We start from the raw sequence: 27,188 nt of genomic DNA, 5'->3' as shown, positions 1-27,188 counted from the left end.
ACTTCCCTTTCCCCATTTCCCCCATATATCCTCATGCATTGCGATAAAAATCACCCTGAGCACCGATACCGACAAACAAAACGACTCCCTGCCTGCCTCGTAAAGAGCTCAGTCTGGGGAGGCAGCCGGATGCTGACCCCTGCAGAGATTATTGCTTCTGTGCGCTTTTCCAAAAGATCCCGCTAGCATTAAGGAAAACGAGTTAGGGATGTGCGGTTTTGCTTTATTTATTTCCTCCAAGGGAAGAAGGACTGGCGTCAAGGCGAAGAAAATCTTCAAAGACTGCTTAAGGGGGCTGAGGGTGGTAGTGGTGGTGGTGAACATATTTTTTAATTACTTGTTTCTCTCCACTTCCTCGCTCTGCTTCCCAAACTCCTCACTGAACAAGATTGATTGGCGTAACTGCTATTGACTCCAGCCTCGGTTTTCGCATTGATCTGCAAATGGCCCGGAATAGCTAAAGGGTCTTGAATCTGGAAACGAGTTTAAGAAGAGATGAAGTAGGAAAGGGTAGGGGGCGGCCCCTTGCCCAGCACCCGGGTCTGCCTTACGCCAGGACAGCGGCTCCCAGCGGCGGGGCAATCGGTTAAGAGGCTGCGGCGTGGGAAGCAGGGGGAGCCTCTCTGCGCCGCGGAGGAGGAAATCTGTCCAACCTGGTTTGGAGCCTGTTAAAAAAATATATAACCCTGTGACTCGTTAAACCCTAAAACTCAGTCCTGTCTAGATTCGGATGCGCTGATCATTATGCCTGATAGGCTCAAACGGGTCAAACTGCCTCGTACATAACAGGACTGCCCGGCTCTACACAATTAAAACACTTGATTGCAGTCTCCTCCCGACTGCGTCCAGCCACGACCCGCCCCGTCCCTCCCACCGCGCCTGCGTGCCGCGCGCGCACGAATCCGTGCACGCGCATACTACACACTCACCCCATACACATCCACACACATCCTCCATTTCGACCATACCTCACACACACACACGCACTATTTAGTGTCAGCACGCATAGGGTGGGGAGCGGGTAGCGGGCGCCCTCCCATTCATATTGACTGACCCAGTAGATACACCAGCTACTATACCGCAAGGCCCCACATGCACCCCTCCATGTGCCCTCAAAAAGCAGCACCCCCGCCACCGTCCCTACCTATTTCCGAAAAGAGGTAAAGAGTGAACTAGTTGGCCGACTGTAGCCAACTTATCGATTGTAGCGCGGCCGCCCAGGAGAGATTGGAAAAAAATTAAACAACAAAATCTCACAGTCCCTGGCGTCATGATGGCGCCGACTACAACTTGGAGGACTTTAAAGTTACGGTGTCTCAAGAGGTAAAACGCACCAGAGAGGGAAAGCAAAGCGCCCCTCAGCTCTCCACCTCAGCACCGACACGGAGACTTTTCTAGCAAAACATCACTCTAGTGCATATGACAAGAAGGGAAGCATTTTGTCTAAGACACATCTCTCTTTCCCCCTCACTTTGCATAATTGTGATATACCTCCTCCTCCGGATTTTTTTTCCGTTTTCTTTCTTTTCTTTCTTTTTTTCCCCCCCTTAAATTCCCCCCCTCCCCTGCTGCATCCCCAGTCTCCGGGCGGGGTTGCTAAGGAAACGGCCGCTTGGCAACGCGCGCGAGCCCGGGGGCCAGCGGCCGCCGCTGCGCCCCGCGCTCCTTCTGAAGGCTGCTGCGATTGCAGCCGCCCGCCGCCGCCGCTCGCCCTGCCTCCGCCGCCGCCGCCGCCGCGCCTCCTCCCTCACTCTCCGGCGCGCTCGCCTCCTCGCTAGATGGTGTGCGAGCCGCCCGAGAATTAGACTCACTCCGGACTCGGCCAAACGCAACCGAGAGGAGGTGTAGTGTGGTGCCAGGGGGTGGGAGGGGAGGGAGGGAGGGAAAGCGAAGAGAAGGAGGAGGGGAGGCAAAAAAAGAGAGAAACAACAGCCAACAACTAGAGGGGAAAGAAAAAAAAGAAAGAAAAGAAACCCACCCACCGACCCCCCCCCAAAAAAACCCACAAAAAAAGAAAAAAAAAAGAAAAAAAGAGGAAAAAAAAAAAATCCTGTGGCGCGCCGCCTGGTTCCCGGGAAGACTCGCCAGCACCAGGGGGTGGGGGAGTGCGAGCTGAAAGCTGCTGGAGAGTGAGCAGCCCTAGCAGGGATGGACATGATGCTGTTGGTGCAGGGTGCTTGTTGCTCGAACCAGTGGCTGGCGGCGGTGCTCCTCAGCCTGTGCTGCCTGCTACCCTCCTGCCTCCCGGCTGGACAGAGTGTGGACTTCCCCTGGGCGGCCGTGGACAACATGATGGTCAGAAAAGGGGACACGGCGGTGCTTAGGTAGGAGGAACGGCGTGCTTTTCGTACTTGTCTCAGTCTTTCTCTCTGTCTCTCTTTCCACCCTTCTTGCCTTTTTTTTTTTTTTAACATTGAGTAATAATGCTGGTGGTGATCAACATAAAAAAATAAATAAATAAAACACAAAACCCACACATCTCAAGAAATCCAGGTGCTGATTCGGCCGGGAGCCTGGCCCCTTTACTCTGGGGCAGGTAGCAAGCTGGACGCGTGATGCTAAAGCACTTTGCTGGAACGCCAAGTAGCCCGGGGATGAGTAAGTGTGAGGTTTAGGAGGGGCAGGTGCCACTTTGAAACTCAATTCACAAGGTCTCTGTTTTACTGTCATGGGGTACTCTTGGAGAGTCTGACAAGTTTATCAGGTTTGTTTCTGTTTTACTCTAGCCTAAGCTACTTTTTCAGAACTGCTGGCTCCCTGCTCCCATTTATTTTCCCTTTCACTTGGACACTTAGGCTCAATTTCTCCCTCTTCAAGAGCTTTCTTTCTTTCCGCTGATCGTTTTCTCCCCTCTCTCTTTTTTCCCTCCTCATTTTTCTTTTCCCATTTTCCCACTTCCTTCTTACTCTCCTTTTCCTCTATTGCCTCTTTTCATCATTTTCCTGTTTTCTCTGTAATCTTTCCTCCCTTTTCTATTTTCTCCTCCTGTTTATCTTCACCACTCTGATTTCTGATTCTGTTTAGCCCCCTTTCCTCCCCTCTTCACCTCTCCCCATTCCTTCTCTTCCTTTTTCATGTCCCTGTTCTGTGATCTTGTCTTCCCTTTTTTGAGTCACATTTCCCATCCCTCTCCCCATATCCTTTCCCATCACCATCACATACACATGCATGTTCCCTCTGAACCCTTCCAGTACCATTTTCTCACACTCACAGATCTCTTTCCCTTCAACACACTCACTCACATACTCTGTTTCACATCCTCACACACACTGGCACTTCCATGCTCTAACAATCACTTTCATGTTCACATTCTCTTTCACTGTTTAAAAGGCACACACTCCTTCACTGTTCCACACACTGTCACTCACACATGTGTACACATGGTCCCTCTCTGTCTCCCTGTTTCTCTTGATCCCTTCTTCCCCCTCTCCTTCTTCCCTCCTTCCATGTTCAGTTTTACTTCTTTTTCTCACTCTCTCTTCCTCCCTTCTTTTCACTAAGCTTGAGCACTGAAATGTTTTGTCATTAATGAACATCCACAGCCTGATTTTACCCCTAAGCAACACTGCAGAGTGAGCGTCTGGAAACATTTTTTTTTTTTTTCTCTTGTGAAAATATGAATTGATGATCAGCAGTGCTTAGATCTAAACAAGGCTAAACACTCTTATTCCTTCATTTCCCATTGCCCTACCTTCTCCCCCCCGACAGCCCCCAGCTGACGTACACTTCAAATCTCCCTGAAAGATCTTCTTTCTCTCCACTGGGTGGTAGTTGGCTTGTAAGTGTGGATGCACAAAATCAGTATACATGGCATGTTTAAGGTGACAGAGAGTGGGATAGGTTTCTCTTTGAATTGTGCAACATATTTAAATTTAACGATCTGGAATCTGGGTGTGGTATATGTTTTACATCTTCTGAAACATGCTTAGGACTCCAAATTCACTTGGAATACTATTATAATTTCTGATATACACTAATAACTAATATGCTTTCATAATATGTTATCTATGCTGCTGTAAATACAAAATGCCACTGAATGTATACAAAAGTAACATATAATTTGTTATAACTTAGTAAAATACCTTTTCATTGCTGGTAAAAGCTATGAATTCTATGTCACATAGAGGATATAAATAAAACCCACATTTATATTCTTTATATTAAGTTTCTTTTGGAAGTTTGAACAACAGTGGTAAGCATGAAACACTACCTTCAGAGGCTGCAAACACAGATCACGGGAGCTGCAATCTGTGTCTGTGTGGCGGCATATTGCTTATTTGTGATGAGCATGAACATTTTCAACCTAAAGGGTTTGATACACTACTTGCCTTTGGGTGATTTATCTTGGCATTTTGTTTCTAATGAATCTAATACATGCTATAGCTAATTAAAATATCTGGAACCATATTCTGCTTCTAGGAGACCTAGGTTTAGTTCTCTCATTGCTTGCAATAGTGAAGCTTCTCTGTCTAGCTAATGGGGGCAATATCTTTCCAGTGTTGTTGCTTTGGTGCAGTCCTTGTTCACTTGTGTACACTGTAACACATCCACTGAGATGCTTTATCCTGACTTTTGTAATATCTTAATTAGGGAACTTTTGACTCTCAAACTTTTTAAAAAAGAATAAAATCTCTATCTCTTCTAAGTGACGTTTCTACCAATTACAGTGTTCATTTCTTTTTTAATAACCAGAATAATTTCTTGTCATATGAAACAGAAGTCAAATTACCCAAAGTAATTTGCTTATAGTAATTCTGTAATTCTCTAGGGACTGTCCCTCTTTTTATTTTTATACATTGTCCATAGGTTTTTAAACTATTTTAATATCTGTGTTTATAAGAAGTTCTCTCTCTGTTAAAAATTGTTAAATTGTATCAGTTATTTTTCTTTACTCTTCTTCTGCATCTGGTATTTGCTCTGTTCACACCAGTATAGACAGAGCTTAAGGACAAATTGAGTAAGTCAGGTGCCACATTTTTCATCAAAAGTAATGTCCCAGTTATATTTTATGTTTTTACATTGGAGACTTAGAATCATATTTGATGTTACTCTCTAAATCATTAGGAAACAAAACAAAACAAAATTTACCTTCAAACATACACCCCCTCCCATCAAAGTACAAAAATCGGGTGCTCAAGAGAACACTTTACTGAATTACATGATATCATTTAGTAAGCTTTACCCAATATACTCTATTTTTAATGTAACACATTCCTCAGTGTCTCTAATAAAGAGCAAATAGTGGTATAACAGTTATCAAATAACTTTAAGAGCTAAAGGCCTGAAAGTGCAAACATGTCAATCAGTGACTGTGTTGCTTGTGGTTACATTAATGAAATAGAAGTGTAAAGGTCAAATGATACATTTCTATCTCCTAAATGCCAGAATGTCTGTTTTAGAGAAAAAAGAAATCAAGAAAAACAAAACTTTCCTTAAGTGGCATTATAATACAACAGGGAAATCATTCTGTGATCTACTAACTATATCTATCATTTTACAAATCATCTTCTCTGTTTAGCTTAAATAGTGGACTTATAATGAAATTCCTTTTAATTATTGCAGCTTTCTTATCATTTTAATTTTACCTTTAAAGTTAGTGAAGCAATATATTAAGTGTCAAAATTTCCCTTACTCCTAATAATATTATTCACTGATAAATCTCTGAAGGATTCACTTGAGCTATTTGGACCTTCTTGATAGAGTATTTAATGATGCACCTATTCAATATAGAACATTTGGTACCTCCTTTACTTAAACTTTGGATTTCAATACATGCATGTATGTCTTTGAATACATTGTAATTTGCTACAAACACAAATTAATGCTTTCATTAACTTACTAAATATTGACTTCAATTGCTACTATGTTTAATACATATTAGTAGTTTATGCCTAACAAAATTTGTTAATCTTCCTATGGAGAAATTAACTTTTTCTCCAATCTTCAAATTGCATTTTGTAGTACACGGAAGATAGGAGTTAATGTTTCGCGGGGTGACATAGCAAAGAACAGAAGATGCTAGAACCACATTGGTCGTATTTCAGGACCTTCTGTTTCTAGACCTGGCGAATCAAGGGAAACATAATAATGCTCTGGATCAATACATAAATTTCAGATGACTTTTAAAATGTAGTTTTGCATCACTTTAATGTGAATCAGTTGTTTTATTCTTACCATATGAACAAACAGTTATATTACCATGTCCAAAATGTTTAATATTCTTTGGAAACAATACAAGGAACATCCTCATATATATCCTCTTAGTGACTGAACATTTTTTTAAACACATGTCATTTTTAAGCTAATTCTTTCAAACTGTTTCTACTTCAGCTCTTCTATATGAATTTTGTACATTTTAAGCCGCCTTCCTGATATGAATTCAAAATACCCTATTCTGTACTTGTCATGCTTTAATCAAAGAAAGGAAGAGAGATTCTTTTCTTAAATGTGGTATCTTCTTTTACCTTAGCAAAGTTGAACACAACTCTGTCATTTTAATACAGTAGGTTTGAATGGAAGTTATATACGAGATCCCAATATGATATTGTAATAAGAGGGACGATTTTTGCTTACAGCAGAGAACATAGAGCACATTTCCACAGAAGATATTTTCATTGGAAGCCACAAAACTTTCACAAGTAGATTTATAAGTGGATATGATAAGTATTTATCACTTCTCAGAACTATTTATCCAAAACATTGACCTTTTGATTAGACTACATTAATTAGTTTTGTTTTGAAATGTATGCTATTGGATGTAAGAAAGTAAAGGATTTAGTTATGAGAATGCAGAATTACTGATAGCAGTAGAAATCAATTGTGCTGTACTTTTGGAATATCATCAGAGTGTCTCACATTGTCTGTTGAGTCACTCCTACACATTGATGCATTACATATTTCAAATATGTTGTTTAAATATATAGGCATTTTCAATTTAGAACATTAAAGCATTATTTCAAGACCTATTTACTTATTCAGTATATGTTGGACAAATATTTTTAAAATTCTGAGTTTTTTTTTTCCCTTATTCAAAAAAAGAAGGGGAAACAGATTATCCTACTGAGTCATTTTGGAAAAAATGTGTTCTAGAATACAGAATAAAATGCTACACCATTGCCTGTAATGATTTGCCATGCTGTTCAATTAGCATGACCTATTACTTGGTATATCTGTTATATTAAAGGACAATGTAGTTATCTTAAAGTTTTCTAGATAAATTTATTTTGCCCAGCCTTTTTTGTTTAGAAGAATTGATAAACCTATGTGATTGTATAAATCTTTGAACACATTCTTGTTAATGAAGTACTTATTTTAAAGAGATTGCCTTTGCAATTAAATAGCTCCATGGAATAAGTTAATTCTGCAATATCAGACTTCTGAAGAACTTAGGGAAATGTTCATACCTTGTTTGTGACAGTTCTGGACCTGATTGAGCAGTCCAATTTTCGTTCTGCTACCCTCTGCTAGTGGAGATAGATGGCAGAGCTAATCCCTGAGCCTCCATTATCCAGGCAGCCATCAGCATCTGCCTTCATGTTGTGTGGTTGCCCAATAGAAGGTAGTTTTGGGAGAAGGCTTTACATGATGAGTCTGACTCTACAGTGTTTCTTCCCTCCTCATTGCTTTGGGCAGTGTCCCAGTGTCTCCATCTCCCACTGGGACCTCTTTCTTTCATCTTCTACCAGAAAACTTGCTCTTGGGCTTCTGTTTACACTCTCATCTCTGTTCTTCTCTCTTATGAATAGTAGTGGCTTCCTGCTATTCGAACTCCTGGGTGGTCTTATCATTACCTATACTGCTCCTTAGCTTTTCTACACACTTTGCAATTAATTTCTTTCATTACATTCCCTGTTGTAAATATCCAGAGTGTTTTAAGTTTTGCTGGTTGGAACCCTGATTGATATATAGTGAAAGGTAATAATTTCAGTGATTTTAATTATATTTGATTAAATGACTGCTTTGCCCATGGCACCATAAATGTTGCTTACCAGCACTGGGTGGGTATAATAGCTGTTGAGAGAGACATGCATAGAAGTTAAACCATAACGACATTGGGGCATATTACAAAGAAGAAAAATGGATTTATTTTCCCACACCCAGATTATGATGAGAATAATAAACCAAATGTGTAAATATTTAATTAAATATACATTCATTAATAATATTTGAGTAAATAATGTTGCCAAGGGTGGGAAAATAAAGAAGTTGATGAACAAATATTGGCAAGACTCGATAATTATGTATCTTTTTTTTTTTTTTTTTCACTGAGCAAAGGAAAAGGAGGGCTAAACTCTGTTTGTGGATATGGGATCAGAATGCTGAGATAATTCCTACAGAGTTGCCTATTGAAATCAATAGGAATTAAAGGCCTTTCTTTTGTGTAGCTTAATACCTGAGGAACTAATCAAAATTTCCAGTTTCTTATGAAGTATATGGTCATAACAATGCCCATGATTCTAGTATTTGGCACTGTTGGAATCAGTCTCTCAAGCCATTTGGGCCTTTTGATTAGAGATCAAATCACTTGGGGCGCCTGGGTGGCTCTGATGGTTAAGCGTCTGCCTTTGGCTCAGGTCATGATCCCAGGGTCCTGGGATTGAGCCCCACATTGGGCGCCTGACTTAGAGGGGAGCATGCTTCTCCCTCTCCCTCTGCCTCTCCCCCTGCTCATGCTCTTTCTCTCTCTCTTACTCTCTCTCTGTGTCTCAAATGAATAAATAAAAAAAATCTTTAAAAAAAGAAATCAAATCACTTTTCTATCATATTCAAAATGACATAAATCAAGACATTGTAAACATCATGTAACTTACATAGAAGAGCTAAGGGAAGCTTCATTAACAAGTTGTTGTTTTTTTTTCCCCCCTCTTAACTGAGTATTAGATCATGTGGCAACCTTCCTTTAACTTCATCAAAATACTTTCTAAAGGCATTGCGTAAGTGTCTGGCTACAATATAAATAAGCACTCACCGGAAAGTGTACTTTTGGTATATTTCTTCGTGCTTTTGCAAGAAAGACGGTAATTTAAAACCATCATTAATGAAATGACCCTCTCTCAAGGATGTTCAAGAGAGGATTCTGAATTGGGAGGGAAGTTGGACTTAATTGATCTCTGCCATGCCATCCTTTTCAAAGTTTTGCTGATCCATTATAGATTGTCATTGACACTTTCTATGTATAAGAGAAAATAAAACTTATTGCTCTTTCTTTCCTAGCAGCATCATATTATCTGCCTTTTGGCTTTTGTAGAGGGAATTTTAAATTGGGTCACATGCTCTTTTGTCAGGTATTTTGTGTGTTTCAAATGCACCAGTGGAAACAAGAACTTCCCATACTCCTAGAGAGTTAAAATTTAGGATTTCCCTACATGGTCATAATCATTATCAAATTGGGTTTTAATTAGTCCCCTGTATCTAAAAATGTAATATCATTTGAAAGATATTGAAGAAATTTAATAATAGCAAAAAGTTCTTTGATGTTTTGTTAAAATGTACTTTCTGTTCTTTGCTGTATTCATTTTAATGGACAAAATAGCTGGGTGTGTAAGCACTATGACTCTTGTTCATCTCTTCCTAGGCCCTTAACACAGAACCTTACATTTATCAGGCTAACATCTACTATTTTTTAGTTAATCAATAATTTTTTTTATTATGTTATGTTAATCACCATACGTTACATCATTAGTTTTTGATGTAGTGTTCCATGATTCATTGTTTGCGTATAACACCCAGTGCACCATTCAGTACGTGCCCTCTTTAATACTCATCACCAGGCTAACCCATCTCCCCAGCCCTCTCCCCTCTAGAACCCTCAGTTTGTTTCTCAGAGTCCATAGTTTCTCATGGTTCGTCCATGTTAAAAAAAAAAAAAAGAAGAATATAGCAGGAAGGTAACATCTACTATTTTTTAAATTAATGATTCCATGGAAGGATAAGTGAAGGGATAAATGTGTTTGTGCCTTAGTTTATTAATTGTTTCACATTTTAATAATTGTAATTATTTAGTACTGTGTTGGATCTGCATGTTTATAGTGATTAAGTACTTTTTATTGACTCCATATATCACAAGTCTCTGCCTTAAGTAATTCCTGCAGAAATCCTACTGGGTTAAGACACATACATTGGAATCATTCAGTGTCTTTTAATTGCAGGACACAACCTACTAGTGGGTCTTGAAGAAATTTTTTAAATTAAATGTACTAAGTAGAGTAGAAGGCATTATATGTAGTAAAGGTAAGTATTGTTTGATAAAACATTTATTTTGTGTGCGTGTGCGTGCATGCATATGCTGTGTCAAGATTTTAGATGTATTTCTTACTGAGGGTTTCAGCAGGGAAAGTGAAATGCAATGGTATGGTTGTAAGATTTTAAATTGTAGTTATAATTTTAAGAAGATCAAAGAGTTTAAGTTATATAGTAAGGTTTTTGCCATTTGCAATGATAATCACCAGATAAGAAGGACAGTTCAAAGTAGTAATATGTCTATTGTGACCTCACATTTTTTTCTGTTTCTACCTCAACTCATGAGCCTCTTCTTCCTTTCTCCTAAGGTTTCAATTAAATCAAACCAATAAAGATACAGAGGTAGAGAGAAATGGCTATTTGCTGTGGACAAATAACTCTCATTTGAAAAGTAGCTATATGCCCCAAAGCCGAGCAGAACTTTTATATCATTCTAACCATCTCCCAGAGGTAGGTCAACAGTACTTTATAAACCACATGGTATTGATACTAGCTGATAGAATTTTAATGTGGTCATATGGCTTTGATTTATAATGTTGAAGAGGTTACCTATTAGCATAGTGGTTTCTAAGCCATATCAAGTTCTGAATCCTGACAGAGGACCTTTGATGCTCTTAGGCAACCAGCTGGCATGGGAATTGGTCTTTTAATCACTTTCTCTAGGAAAAGGGAAATATAGGAAAGGAGGAATTTGGCAGTGCTGTTCTTTTTGAACAGTAGCCAATGCATTATACTTTCCAGATAGCTGGTAATTTGTTCAATTTAAGGAGGATGTTTATAACCCTTTTTGGTCTAAAACTAAATTGTTCTTTAGTGAATTTCACTAAGTTGTTTGGACACAGGTCCAGTGCCCATGCTCATGCTACAGATAGGGTTTCTTTAAAGCTATAGCTATTGCCATAAAGTACCGAAAGGTTTTGCGTGATTTAAAAGGGCCATGGGAAAAATGTGTACTGTTGTCTTCAGAAACCCCTTTCCTCTCATGCAACTAAATTAAATTTAGAGATATTAAAAGGATTTAAGAGACATTGTGAACAGAATTGCTATAATCAGAAGGCAAGAGTATTGCTTGTACATTCTCTGCAATAGCATATACTATTGTATTGAGATATTAAATGAATAAATCAAAGGAATCATAATGTTTTCTTAATCTTATAGATAACATGTTTCTTATAGGAGAACATTTTTAGATATATTTGATTTATAAGTAACCTGTTTTCAGTTAATGTCTTGGTAATTGGTCAGCAGGATTGATGGCACCTCTACTGCCTAACATTGCTTGATACAGTATTTAGTACTCAAAATCTGGATGTTGACTGAAAGAATTGAAGGCGAGAAAGAGGAAGGGGCAAGGGGAGGAAAGAAGAAGGCAGGAGGAGTGTGTTATGTTATGTGAGTGACTTCTGAGCAAATTACCTAAAACTTTACATCACTGGGATGACAAAATTAAGCCCTTAATTTGTACTGTACTACAATAAAAATGATTTAATAATAAAATAATATTTTTATTAAGAATAGCACATTGTAATAAATTAATTCCCATGAAAATGAATAAATTTCATTTCATATAATTCATTAAATAATTGGAATAATCCTAAATCTACACCTTTCCCATGATGAAGTGATGTATGTTATACAAACTGAAGTTCTAAAATTATATTTTACATTCAGGTATATGTCTTCCTTCCAAGTTACTAGTTCACTTCTGTTTACTTTAGAAGATAGCTAGTAACTCTGGACCTTGGCCTGCAGTGCGTCAGGGGCTAATTTTTCAGAATATGTTCACAACAGGAAATTATATATAAATCTTTGAATAATTGCTCCCGTCTTATTGAGCATATGTCACTGATCGATTTTTTTCTCATACATCATTAATGGGAAATAATAGATATGAAAAGTTATTTTTGCTTATGTACAGAGTTTATCTTATTTTGTAATTGTTTAGTTTCATTGAAACCTGTCGTGCTTCGAGGCGTCCAGAATGGGAGTGATGAGAATTTGAATACCTACTTCTCTAATTACTTACTGGCTACATGACCTTGAACAAATGCCTTACCCTTGATTAGTATGTTCCTAACAGAACTACATGGATTACATGGGATAATACATGTAAAATGTTACCACAGTACCTACCGCATAGTAAGCACTACATTTATATTGGCAAATAATTTTATGTTGCTTTTCTTCTCCTAATCTTAATCTGAAATTTATGGCACTATTTACTTACCGATATGATTTTTAAATCATTGCTTCAATTATTTGTGAACCAACAGTACAATATTCGTTGATCATATATTTATGCTGTGATTTTGTTAAAATTACATTTGTTAACTAGAACCCCAGGATGTCAGATAGTGATCTGTGGTTAAACAAACAAACAAAACACAAGGAAAACAGAAATAGAGGAGTTTCTTACTCACAGGTGCTGGAGGAGACACATGGCCCACTTCAGGGGCCACATGGGAAGTCTAAGCAGAGAGCTCAGCCACACCTGGAGTACATGCCTTTATGAGGGTCGATGGGTAGAGTGTTTGGTGGTTGCTTGGTTCAGAGCCTATTGGTCAATTCTAACCAAAAAGAGCAGAGTTTTATCTTAGGCTCCCACAAGGGGAAGATACACAAGGGGAGGCAAGGGACAATGTTGCTCACAAGGACTCCTGGGAAAGTGATATCAGGAACTTGGATTTGCTTATTATCACTCTTCTGGAGATGTGCAAGTGAAGGGGCTACTGTCAGTCCGTCACTTCAAGGTTCCTGTGGGCCGCTTGGCCACGTGAAATGGATGAGTAGGCAGCGATAGTCTGGAGTAGTTTAGCTACACTCTTGACATTTTGTATTTTAAAGATTCTGTTTTTGTTTTTTTTTTTAAAGATTTTATTTATTCATTTGACAGAGAGAGACACCGCAAGAGAGGGAACACAAGCAGGGGGAGTGGGAGAGGGAGAAGCAAGCTCCCCGTAGAGCAGGGAGCCCAATGCGGGGCTGCATCCCAGGACCCTGGGATCATGACCTGAGCCGAAGGCAGCCGCTTAACGACTGAGCCACCCAGGCGCCCCTAAAGATTCTGTTTAATGGACATACTTGTGTTTGTTTTTGTTGTTGAGCCTGATAAGCAAATGCAGTAACTTAAATCTGGAAGGAGAAACATACCAAAAGAGGCTTTGCAATTATCAGGGTGCAGACCGAGAGCACTCAATAGCAGAGAAACCACAAATTTTATACTCAACGGACTGATGGTGATTTGACTCACTTAACAGAAGTAAGAGATCACTGTAATTGGGTGGTCACATGAAACATTGAGAACGGAGGAAGAAATGAAAAGAGACAGAAAAGAAGAAATGAAAGAAAGTACAATCTGATGGCAGTGGAATAGTTAGAGGGCTAAGATTAACATTTGTGACAGTTTAGGAGAGAAAAGGTGATAACTGGTGACAACATTGGCATAGTCGGTAAGAGAGCGAGAATAATAAAAAAAAAGCCAACTGTGTATTCTGGTTGGGGTAGCAAATAATTATTCAGGATTAGATATGCTCTTATGATTCTTTAGGGCATCTGTATGTTATGCTCAAGACATTACAGTTCAGAAGCAGTCTGTATGGGCAAGAATTTTCCATATATGTCACCATTTTATCCATAGACAATAAACTCAGGAGAAGCTCAGAAAATATGAGTGCTTGCTTTAATTTTGCATATTTGCCAGATGCACAGCAGAATGATTTAGGTTCATAATCATGACGAAGCCATCATCATCATGATTCAGATTCAACTGACAGTCACTGAGTATCTATATGACGTACTTTCTCAACAATATGCAGTAAGTTATTGCTTTCCCAGTTTTATCGCCAAGTAAATTGAGGCTTAGGAAAATGAGTTAACCTGCCCCATGTAAAATGGGTTGTAGCTGAGCCAGAATTGAAATCTAGGCCCTTTTATCCCAAGCCCCACGGCTTTTCTCCTATCTTGTGTCTCTCTCTAAGAAAAAGATCAAAACGATTGATAAATTTATTGCTTATTCAGTTTTAAAAATATGTAAAGCACCTGCTGCATTTTACCTACTGATAAGTCAACAATGCTAAAAAAAAAAACAAGGTGTGTTACATGTTTGAGGAAAAACGTGAGATTATTTTAAATGAGATTAAATACATACCATATATTGCATAATCAAGCATTTATTAGATTGGAAAAGAGTGAATTCTTAAAACTATAAATATTATGAAATAAAATCTCTCATCCAATAATGATTTCATCCTTAATTGTTAGAAGCTACTGATAATACAAGAGAAAAAAATAAACAGCTTTTGCGTATCATTTAAAGTTAGGCATTATCCATTGCCTAATTCATTAAATCCTCATAACAGCCTTCAATATTTCTACTTTGTCAGTGAAGAAACAAATTCATAGGCGAATGACTTTATATTTGTATTTATTTAACTTTTAACTTTAACACAGATAGTAAATGAAATAACCAGGACTTGATCCTAGGTGTGTGTCTCCAAGGCCCATGCTCATCTTTTTTTAGAAGTTGTAATATTTCTTGGAGCATTTTGACAAAAAGGAGAAGCAGTAGTTGCTTGCTATATTATTCCAAGTTTCCAATTAAATCATTTGAATACTAATTCTGGCGTAACTCCAAACAGCTGTACCAAGTTGATTTCAAACCCTCACTTGAAAAGGGTTAGGCAGCCTAAGGTGTTGAGCACCATTATTTCCCAAAGTAGATGGAAAGATCAAAAAAATTTTAGGACCTATAAAAGATGTTTTTATTCTAATTTCACTAAACATGTCAATGATGTTATTGAATCATATGGTTAATTGTAGTCGGTGAATAAAATGAAATATTGGAACTAGACAGATTGCCTTTTTCTGCTGGCTGGTAGAAGGAGTATATATATATGGTTTATAGTCTAATTGAATGAAAACTTGTTTTTAATCTGAGGGTGTGTAATTGAAGCATCTTCTTTAGTGTGCTTACGTATCCACCTTCTGCAGATTTTATGTGTATACCCAAGAGGAGAGTTTCATGTTGACTTGCTTTTTGTCTGTCCAGAGATTTCCCAAAATAAAGTCCTTTTTTTGTCTTATATAATTCAAGAACATTTTCAGCCTCTCTAGACCCATTCTAACTCTTCCTTCCCTGAATTCCAAATTCCTGCACTTTTCCATTTTACAGTGTTCATTCCATCAGTTTTACATTATGGTATACTGTTATATGTTTGAGTCTGCAGAGGAATATAACAGCTACTGTCTTTCTTTTCTTTCTTTTTTTTTTTCAACTACTGTCTTATTTAACAGTCATTTACTTATATTATTGCAAATCCTTCACAGAACTTTACATATTGCTATTTGCATAGAATATATTTAGTAAATATACTTTCATTGACTCTTCATTTTTCTTTCTTCTTTCAGGAATTTGTTTCATATTTTTTCCACTCATTATATAGTTTTTTCCATAGGGAACATGTTCTTTCAGATAGTCATTCACATATTTTAGAGCATGTATTTGTTGAATCCCCATCAGACACTAGACACTTCCCATGAGTTTGAGCTACAGTCATGGTAAGAGATAAGGTCCCTTCCATTGAATTTACATTATAGTTCAACCTGTATCCTTTAACAGTGTTGTGTAGTGTAAAGAACTTATGTTTAACTTTTTACTTCACCAACTACTAGCTCTGAGACTGATAGTTTCTGAGACTCAGTTTTCTTGTCTGTAAAATGGAAATATTGATCGCTACCCCTATACTTACTGTAAATCCTAGTAATAAGCCAGTGAATGTGCCCAAAGCAGTGTTCTGCACATAGTCGGTGTTCAATGTCAGTGTCTTCTCTTTCTCCCTTCCTCATGCTTCCTTTAATACAGCTATAACTTACGGCCAGGACTATCTAGTTGAAGGAATTGTTACGTGTTATATTGTGCCTCCTGTATTCTATTCGTTCCCCCAATAACTTCTGAGGCTCACTTATTTTTAATTCAAGGCATCTTTCTGATAATTTGAAAGGTAGGTTTAACCCGAACATATGATGGCTATCTCATTCATCTTGTTTCTACTTCTTAGACTCATTTTTTTCTTCTGGGATGTTTTCCCTCCTTCATACTGTGCTCCCTTTTGAATACTTTTGTATATGGATTTCTCCCTAAATTTATTGTCAGTTTTTGACATATTTTGAATGTCCAAGGAAGATTATATTTTCTTCACAATTTCTTCTGTTAGCATAAAAACCTACTTGTCATTATATGTTTTTTCTAAAATCCTATACTTTTCTCAATATACATTCGTTATGGTTTTTCTTGGTTGGAATGGTAATATATGTAAGGAACACTTCATAATTATCACCTGGTCCTCTGATTAACAATTTGGAGTTCTTCAGCAAGTGATTCTTCACTTAAATAGCACTTCTGTACTTTTGCCACTTCATTTTCTGAATTATTCTGAGCCTCCTACCCCTAATGGAATGGATGACACTTCTCTCTAATCTCAACAATTGATGAGATGATTCTTTGACTTTTCCTGGAGTATTCTAAAAATTTTCTTTATATGTGACATACATAATCAATTGGTTTCTGGCAGGGAATATTTAGACTTTTCTATATCACCTAGTTTCAAGTATCATACAGTGTTTAATGTTTATATGGGCAAATTATTAAAAGGCAAATTCTTGTTAATTTCCTTCATTTACATTAAAATCTCTATTTACTTTTTTTCCCTCCAGTGCAGGAATATTGTGCTTTTTCACATTCATCCTAAACTTTTCAATATCCTCATCGTTTTCCTACTTCTGGCTACTCTCAAAGTGTATTTAGGTTAGGCCCTTAAAAAATAGTGGCATATTTCTTTGAATCATTAAATAAAATTGAATCAGGAAACTGCTTAAGATTAGTTCTGTATAAAATGGGTTAATGATAGTATCTAACCTATAGGTTTTAAGAATGAAAGTTTGAGAATTCCATAGCACGCTGTGTGGTACAAAATAAACAGTAAATAAATGCTAGCTATTAGGATTTTTATAACTATCATTAACAATAGGCCTTCATTAATAATTTTGGGGATTAGCTGACAGCAGACAAAATCAAGATTCTCTGTTAATGTGCCTACTTCTGTATGATCCAGCATGCTTTAGGGGCTTACTTGATGAATTATCCTTTATTTCAGATAGGGTTTTTCGCTATTGCCTCCTCTTTTGTGGGATTTTCTTTTCCTTATCAGTTGATTTTCCAAAATGGCTTTTCAGTAATTTCCAAGTTCTATTCATTTTCTAAACTTAGCTTAATGTTAATTTTTTCATGGAACCTTCATTAATTGCTTGGAATTGAAATATTGAAAGCAAAAATTTAAACACATGGATATATTTCTATGTATCCCCAAATTTATGTATCCAAATTTATACATATATGTATCTGCATATTTATTTCCTTCATGACTTTGTAAGTCTAGTTACCTTGCATTAATATTGGATTTAACAAAATGAGTTTAGTGAAAATAAGCAGTTCTTTCCTTGAATTTTAGTTATTTATATACATGTTTTATGAAATACCTCTACCCCTCTCTAGGCCATGGAAAGGCAGAATTGTTACCTTAATTGCCTTTGTATCCCGAAGGCCTAGAATAGGCTTGGTGAGCAGATGAATATGGAAATGAGTAAATGAATCTAAAAAAAATTAGTTTCTCACAATAGAGTCATTGCATGTTTGGTTTAGGAGTTATATATGTATGAAATACACACGTATTTTTAATTTGTTAATTTACTTTAATTTGCTGTTAATTAACATTTTTACATAAGTCCCACTTGGAGTACATGTTAAGGTGAATATGTATCTATATCTCCATTTCTTAGCGTTCATTTTAGTGTTATAGCAATCACTTACCAGAAATTTGGGAGGTAGGGGGACATATTTGCCTTGTGAATATTACTGCTATACCCCCAGAAAATGTTAATATCAATAGCATTATGATGATATGGTAACATAGATGGAAAATATTTTCAACAAAGATCATCTCAAGAATTATACAATGTGTTTTTTTTTTTTTTTAAATGTAACACTACCTAAAAATAAGGTTTTGGGGGATTTTTTTTTCTTTTTTTTTGGTATTTGATTAAGTAAAATCACTTGAATTCTAGACTGAAGGGTGCTATAGTGTTTTTCCCTCCAAATTTTTTTTTTCTTTTTTGAGTAGAGGCTCATAAAATAAGATATCCAAAGTGGGAGGAAGAATTAAGTTCCAGGCTTATGGGACCAAATACATGTAAGGGTGGGAGAATTGTGAAGTATGGTGTGTCATGATAATGATGATAATGCTTATGATTTCTATAGCCAGGTATGAAAATAGTTTTAAAGTTTATAAAATTAGGAAGGAAGCTCCTTGGAGGTTTTCCAAATATCTTGCTCCCAATGGGTATACTTAATATTACATGCCTTAGAGATTTAAGAAACGGATCTTAGTTTGGTTTTAAAGGTGAAGAACTTTTGGTTTCTGATGCTGCAGTATATATCACCAGATATTCAGTGGGACATTTGATAAATAGTTTGATTGTTTTACATTTCTAGAATTACTCTTAACCACTGACTTGTTATGCCCAGTAAATTAGAGACATACTTTTGGATAAAAATTAATTTATAATAGTTAAATTAGATTGTGGCATTCATATCTCAGGTATATTCCTTAGAAAAAATTCAATAGAGGAGGTTTGATGTATTTTAAGATTAAATGGGAATATTGAAGCTGATCACCTTCAGCTGAGTACCCAAAAGCTAATTAAAATTAAAGGCTAACAAAAATTATCTTCTTAATGGAAGAGTCAACTTACTATCTATTTGAAATTCTTTTATTTTGGTATAAACATATAGGTTGGTAGTCAAACAGGCAAACAGCTATCGTCAGTCAAATTAATTAAAACAAAAAGATTGTCCAAGTGTTTAGATTTAATTTTGTGTGGAGAAAAAATTTGACATTTAAAGTTACATAAATTATAATGGTGTAGTTATATAAATTTTGATTAAGAAAAGTGTTATGTATAGTTATTGAACTATTTTATGAAGAAATGACAATTGAGTATTTAAAATTTACTTGGCATGGTAGTTTATTTAATGAATTATAAATTTATTGCATTAACATAAATACTTTTAAAACTGACAAATATATAAAATAAGTTCTTGCTAATGGTCTTCCATTTATAGGAAAATTAGACTTTGGTACATTTTTTCAAATTTTTCTTTATGTTCAATAAGAGTTTTCTAAGAATAAATAAAATACCAGCATTTTAAAGGGTGATTCCTTCAATCCCAAAAAAGTCTGTACATTAGTAAACATTTTATTGGTTCAGGGACTATCTATATTTACTGTCATTAAGAATAATTGATCTATTTAAGTATTATAGAAATATTATAATTTATTTTTTCAAAAATTTAATTTGAAAATTTTAAATATTGCTGTAAAACTGTTTGTTCACCATATATTATTTTACTTTGAAGGATAATAAAAAATATTGTGGGATGATGGATATCAGAAAATGAAAATGATGTAATTGCCAAAATTATACTTAATCATTTAGTATTAATTTTTCTACACTTAAAAGCCTTTAATGTAGACTTTCTGGCTATTTAATAATAGACTATAAATAATCCCAATAAAATAGAAATCAAAATATGATTGTAAATATATCTTATAAATTTTGAATTAAAATTTAAACATGTTTATTTCATACTTGAAAATAATAATTGTATTTTGAGATGTTGTATTGTTTATATGTTATCTTACTTAAATATCACAACATCCTCATGGGGGAAGCAGGACCAGTGTTAAAATTCCAATTTTACAAAGGAATAAACACGGGTTCAGATGTTTAAAGACTTCTTGGTTATAAATAGTTATAATGTCTTTTCAAACTGAAGCTCAATCTGAGTTCTTGTTCAATACATTTTTATTCATATTACTGGAATAAACACGGGTTCAGATGTTTAAAGACTTCTTGGTTATAAATAGTTATAATGTCTTTTCAAACTGAAGTTCAGTCTGAGTTCTTGTTCAATACATTTTTATTCATATTACTGATTACATGAACTACTCAATGTTATGGATTTTATCTTATTTTTCAGGGGCTCCAGAACATTTGGTGTGGGCCTCCTTATTGAATATACCTATCATAACTAGTGATATCTCTAACTTCCACTGTTTTGTGCTCCATTTCCCATCACACTTTACCCTATCCTACACAAAATAAATGTTTGTCGAGTAAATAATGGAAACATCTAAAAAGAAATAAAATCACACGAAGAAAAGAAAATAAAGAATACTGGAGTGAAAATTAATGTTTTCCCACTGTTACATTATATCCATTCTCTTTTGTCATTGCCATGTTTTTTATTTTGCTTTGATACCTTCTTCCCTTCACTCTGTACCCCAAGAAAAGTACCAGGAGATGGTGAATATCTGTTAATGCCAGTTCTTTAGCTAGTTATTTCATGGAGAAATTATGTTACCATCTTGCTTAATTTGGGCTATAGAGCTAGAAGGATAAAATTCTTTGCAGAAAGAAGTACCTACATAGCAGTGATTCAAGAGAAAGAGAGAACAGATTTTTCAAGTAAAGAGTATTTTAAACGCTATAGCGTCTGTTTTTTTTTGTTTTGTTTTCACTAGATATATTCATCATAAATTTTTTAAAAAATATTATTTAAGGTTGTTTTTATTAAGCATATATTTAACTTTAACAACAGATTTTCTTTCCCTTTTAATTAAAAAACAAAACAATACTACTTAAATATAGAAAACATGGAACATTACTTTTGGAGAAATAAAACATCCAATTTGCATAGATAATTTCCAATAGTAAGGTAATAGAGGACTTTGATCAGTTTTGATCAGAATGTCCCCAAATGGTGTCATAGAGAAAGCTAATCTATACAATGTTAATACAGAAGAAGTTTTTAGTTGACCTATATATGATCAACACTGTTTCCTCTAAAAATTTCCACCTGGTGCCTACAGCATGCAATAAACTTCTTTAATGTGTACTTGAACACTTCTTTGTCAGTTGAATTCTGGGATTAGCAGAATTGGTTAAAATATGTGTGATGAAAAAGAGTTTTGTTCCTACAAAAACAGTGTTGAATGCTTTGAAAATACTCGATAAAGACAATCGTTAAAAGTAATTATGTTTAACTAGATGTAGCTGGAGTAACTGTAAAATATTTGTAGGAAAATAATTAAAATTTACTTGCATTCTACACTGAGAATGCATAACAAGTGTCTTTAAATTCTCATTCCACTTTGAAGAACCAGAAACTGAAAGTCTGATAATCCTAATTAGAGCATTATGTGGTACAAGAGAGGTAGTGTGATATTTTAGTGAGTAGTCATTTTTGTTAACAAAAGAAGTTTACTCAATCATTTAAGACCGGTATATGAAACTTTTACATTTTTAAGTGAAAACAAAATATGTAGGGTATGCATATAATGAATTACTTTTTGATTAACTGATCAATATGATCTTAATCTTATAAGATGTTTCTAAAGATTTTGCTATGAAGAATAATTTTAGAAGCCAATGTCTTCAAATAATGTGCCCCTAGCTGTCAAATGAAGCACATACCTTTACTCCATATTCTTGGAGAGGGATTAAAATGACATTTTAAGGGCGCCTGGGTGGCTCAGTTGGTTAAGCGACTGCCATATGATGGCATTATTCTAGGTTTCTGAGATTCATTAAGACAAAAAAATCCTCAAGGATGTTATAATCTGTCAGTAAACCAATTGTGATAGAAAAACAACTAGAGAAGAAAACAGCATTCCTAATAAGGAGGAAAGAAATGGACACTTAGTATTCTTCTCCCTGGATTTTCAACCTGCATGTCTCCTCAGGCTACACAAAAAGTAAATATTCTTGAGCTTTCCCTTCAGGAGAACTTTTAGTGCTATCAGGATTTAGGGGAGGTCATAGCCTCATCTCCCAAATCTTCACCACTTTTTCCTTTATAGACCCCATTATTTTCAAATATAGCATTACACTTGATTTTCCCAACTTTCTGGTAGGTTAGGGAAATAGTATTCTAACATCTGTGTTGTCATTTAGGTCTCAGCTTAAAAGACATCTATCTCTTTTGGAGGCTGCCCTGCCATCCGGTCTGGGGTAGACCTTTGGTCAAACATGACTGGCTTTGGACATGAGATTTCCCCTATCTGATATGCTCTTTCGTATGTTGTATTAATTGTCTTTCTCCTGCTACTTTTATGTAAGAGTGGGAGGAACCTTGCATGCTTTCTGCCAAGCTTTATCTCCAGGGCTGTAGTATTGCTTGACCCCAGTCGGTGCTCAATAAGGTTTTATTGACAATAAAAACTAAGTTTTAGAAAACAAGACTTTTTTTAACTGAAAGCTTCTCACTATTTAACATGACAATGTTAACTATTCATTTTACCAAATATGTACTTTTACCAAAACTATTTTATCTTGGATTTTTTTTTTTTTTTCTGAGAAGTATCTTTTCAGATCATTGTTCTGTATAGCATACTTTGGGAAATATACATATGTGTAAGACGGCTTGCTTATTCAATTTTTTTTTATCAAATCGAGAATATTTTTAACATATTATGCTAGGTGCTAAAATTACAATACTTATCTCCAAGTTGGTTATGAACTTAAATGTCAACAAATATGAATTTTTGTAAAATAGTAGTGAAAAAGTTATATATTTCTATAGCCATCTATTTAGGCTCGTATTAATTTTTAGTATTTCTTATTTACTTTTGAAATAACTGTAAAACATGATTTTTCTTCCTTGAGTAAAAACACTCAAATGGTATTTTCATAACATGCTTATTTGCGACCCTTTTAAAATAAATCTCACTATGAAACAAGCAGAAGTCATAATCTTATAGCTATATCTGAAATCTTTCAGAAAGAGTGTTTTGATGTGGTCAAACATTTCTTATTGAAACGTGTGCTTAAAATTTATTATTTTTAAGTCCACAAGAATTATTTTAATTATATTTTGCTTCTAGACTTTTTTAAAATAATATTTTAACTTATTAGAAAGAAATGTGTTTACCCAATCTGCATGTAAATGTCAGCTTTTAAGAATGTTGGCTGCCTTAGTGTAAGATGACATACTGAATCAAGTGTGGAGTTGTATTGAATTCCAATTAGAACTCATCTAAAATATTTTCCAGTTTGAGCAGCTATTTGAGAATATTTCATCCACAGTGTATTTCACTGGGACAAGTTAGTTTGAGAAGTATTTGACAGGGTAACAGAGGATCATAGGGGTGTGTAGTGTCATCTTAAGAATCGCACTGCTTTATTTTGAATTACAACTTTTCCACTAATTGTGGCTTTGGACAAATTGCTTACTCTCTGTGCCTGTTCCCTGATTAGTAAAGTTGGGATAATAATAATGCATATTTTATAGAGTTGTTATGAGGATTTATTTATATTTATATTTAATTATATAAAACTTGTGAATTACTTAAAACTGTGCCTGGCTCACAGTACATGCTTAGTAAATGTTGTAAATTATTACATGCTGTTTGTTAATCGTAGTTCATAGGATTTGATGGGTGAGAAGAAAGTTTGTGTTCAGATATGTTCTTCATACCAATTAGACTTACCAGTAGATAATCAAATCTTGGTTTTAAATGAAACCAAGGGATGATAGATGTCCTTAAAATGTATAAACACCAAAGGGGGAAAGTACAGTTTTTAAGCCCTCAGGTTTCAAAGTCAGAGCAATGTTGATTCTTTTACATCCTAGCTGTTGTGTGTTCAGACAGTTTACTTAACCTTTCAAAGCCATGGTTTTGTTATCTATATAAAGGGGATGAATCTGTGCTTCATAGAGTAGCTATGAGGATCAAAAGAGGAAATTTACATAAAGCACTTAGTGCATTGCAGGATATAGTAAGTGATTGATAGGTTTGTGTTATTGCTATTAATGTTATTGGTTTAACTTTATTGTATAGCTAATTGTTTCAGAAAATCACTTTAAATGAAAAAGAAATCTACGAACACAAAAATCAGATGGTAAAAATCAGAATTACTACTGAGAACTGAGGAATAAGAACAATATAAGAGGTGAGCAATAACAGAAGATAAACTTTGCCTGCATTGCAGTTTTGCCTAAGACAAAACTACATACAAGAATAGTTTTATTTGTACCTCATTGTTGTCAATGAACATTTATTAGGATTGCCTATGTTCGTGCTCTTGTAAGGATCCATTGAATAGAAAAAATCCTTACCCTTTAGGATGTATTCTTTCTATGTATGAACTCTCTTCCTATGTACCAGGTTTAATATGTTGGAAAACAGTACTGCGTTGCTGTGGAATAGAATAAAAATTTCACCTCTTGTTACAGATGAGATAAAAACTCTCCTTCTAGTTTTGAGATGTAGCCTTTATGATTATTATTTTTTTTTATTTTTTTAAAGATTTTATTTATTTGAGGGAGAGGGAGAGAGTGAGAGCAGGGGCAAAGGACAGATGGAGAAGCAGACTTACGCTGAGCAGGAAGCCCTATGCGGGGTTCCATCCCAGGACCCTGAGATCATGATCTGACCTGAAGGCAGATGCTTAACCGCCTGAGCCACCCAGGTGCCCTGAGATGTAGCCTTTAAATACTAAAATCCACTACTAATATTTAAGTGATGTCTTCATGAGCCATAATCCGTGTCTTCAGTTACTACAAGGAGTCAGGATTTGATTGAGTGTGGACAGGAAAAAGGGGATTTGAGAAACAAATAATATATGTCAATGTATTAAAGAAGAAGAGGAGCGAAAACAGTTGTATGGAGTAGACCCTTAGGTGCTAGCTACACTCATACTCTCTTTTTTTTTTAAGATTTTATTTATTTATTTGTCAGAGAGAGAGAGAGAGCACAAGCAGGGGGAGAAGAGGCTCCCCGCTGAACAAGGAGCCGAATGCAGGACTCGATCCTAGGACCCTGGGATCATGACCTGAGCCAAAGGCAGCCACTTAACCAGCTGAGCCACCCAGGCGTCCCTACACTCATACCCTCTTTATCCTTATCTGTTAACCATTTCTTTAGGAAGCTGGCTTCCCTTTATTTCCTTGGTACCTAGCACAGTGCCTTAATTAAGTTTACTGTATCGAGATGAATTGAATTGCTATCCATGGCTCCTTGTTTTTAATGTAATTTTCTAATGCTGATCTCATATACATGGTAAATGTTGACATAGTCTCACTGCAAACTTTGGCTTGATTAGGCTTAGTCAGCTAGCCATTTATTTGTTCTTGTCATAGTTCAGATTACATGATACAGACAGGAATTAACAAAAGCAAATTAAAAATATATTAAAAAAATAAAATCTAAAATATATATTATATATATAATATATATATATATAAAGATAAAAAGCTTACAAGTCAGCAAAAAAACATTATCATACTTTATATTGTTAAATGCTTTTTAGGGAACTCCCATAGCTTACTCTCCTTGTGATCCTCAGAAAGGCTCAATGACTGGAGAATTGTAAAAGAGATAAAATAACCAAGGTCACATAGCTATTTAGAAAACAATCTAAATGAGCTATACTGGCGCTAATCTGTTGTTCTCATGAAACTAAAAAAGTGACAGGTGAATTTTAGTACGCAAAAATATGTTAGTGCTTTTAGAATTTATTATATTAGATTATTTTGCACTTACAGGCTATGTTCTCAGTACTCATTATCCTTTGTAAAGTTGAGTTGCAAAATAAGAATCTACATTCTATATATTTGCATCATGTTCATTGCAAACATATTATGTATAATAATTCAGTCATAATACCCTATGGGACTCATGGTAATGGCTAATTTTATATCATAAATTCCTATAGCATATCTATATATAATTAATCTTTCTTCTGGAGCCATACTTGCTCTGGATAATTTTAATAAAACCAGAGGACCTTGGGATGGGGGTGAGCAGATATTCAAACACACACACGGCCATCATATAACTCTGAAAGCCCATTGTAGAGTTTCTCAATCTCGACATTATTAATATGGTGGGCTACTTAGTTCATTCTTTGTTGTGGGGTATGTCCTATGCATTGAGGATTTGTAGCAGTATCCTTGGCCTCTATTCATTTGATACCAGTAGCACCCAAACCCCTGAGTTATGACAACCAAAAAGGTCTCCATGTATTGTCAAATGTCCCCTGGTAGGCAAAATCATCTCTGGTTGAGAACCACTGAGTCATAGCCCAGTGACCCTTGATTCATTGGCCCAGGGTTAAGGAAACCTGCATGAATGGAGATTTGAGAGTGGCTGGGAATATTAGGAGATACCTGTTTGTGGTCTTTTGTCATCCTTCCCTCAGGATCCTTCACACTTTTTAACCTCATCTTTACCATAAAAGACTGACAAAAACTTTTTCTAAATTAGAGAATTTTAAACATGGTCACTCTGAAAAAAAGAGTTCAGTGATTTATCTAGGAAAATGATTCCTAAATAAGTGACATTTAGATTTTCATTCTTTATTCTTTACAAATATAGGATATCTAGTCTTCACCAGCTTTGGTTCCAGAGAAAGAATGACCAGGCACCTGATGTGGCCTCAGATTACAGTTAACGTCTCTGGACTAAGGACATAAAATAGGGCCCCAAAACAGATGTGCATCCCCAAACCAGTGAGTAAGAAAGAGATATTTCAGTAGATGTTTTGTTGACGTGAATATTAGGTTGCCTTCCACTTTTTACCTTTCAATTTATTCCTGAGAGAAAAATTGCTACTTAAAAAGAAAAAAAGTATGTGAATATAAATAAGTCTCAAAATATATGGAGGAGGGACATAGAATATAGGATACATAGATTAATATAGCAGCACATATGTATTTGTATCAATATTTCTATAAAAACAGTGATGATAGTAACAGCTCCCCTTTATTAAGTGCTTACTATTTGCCAGGAACTGTGTAAATCAACTTACACATATATTTATTTTTTCATTCA

General features: G+C 35.6%; 1 protein-coding gene and 1 long non-coding RNA gene across 2 annotated transcripts in view; one reads left to right on the top strand and one right to left on the bottom strand.

Annotated features, from left to right (window-relative positions):
- Positions 1 to 202: 202 nt before the first annotated feature.
- LOC115943038 (uncharacterized) lies at positions 203 to 1,592 on the bottom strand. The gene is made up of 2 exons (XR_014144572.1): positions 1,145 to 1,592; positions 203 to 665 (listed from the first exon to the last, which is right to left on the bottom strand). It is a non-coding gene; the product is annotated as an uncharacterized LOC115943038 (long non-coding RNA).
- A 290-nt stretch (positions 1,593 to 1,882) lies between these two features.
- The window catches only part of NEGR1 (neuronal growth regulator 1), a 797,662-nt gene continuing 772,356 nt past the window's right edge, over positions 1,883 to 27,188 (top strand). The window contains exon 1 of the mRNA XM_031034781.2: positions 1,883 to 2,324. Coding sequence (XP_030890641.1) covers positions 2,149 to 2,324 — 176 coding nt within the window. The 5' untranslated portion in view covers positions 1,883 to 2,148. The remainder of the gene's footprint in view (positions 2,325 to 27,188) is intronic.

Source organism: Leptonychotes weddellii, chromosome 4 (assembly GCF_054177405.1).
Source record: "Leptonychotes weddellii isolate Sample4059 chromosome 4, ASM5417740v2, whole genome shotgun sequence".
Taxonomy (NCBI): Eukaryota; Metazoa; Chordata; class Mammalia; order Carnivora; family Phocidae; genus Leptonychotes; species Leptonychotes weddellii.
Note: the sequence above shows the minus strand (reverse complement) of the source record. Positions and strands in the feature narration are given on the sequence as shown.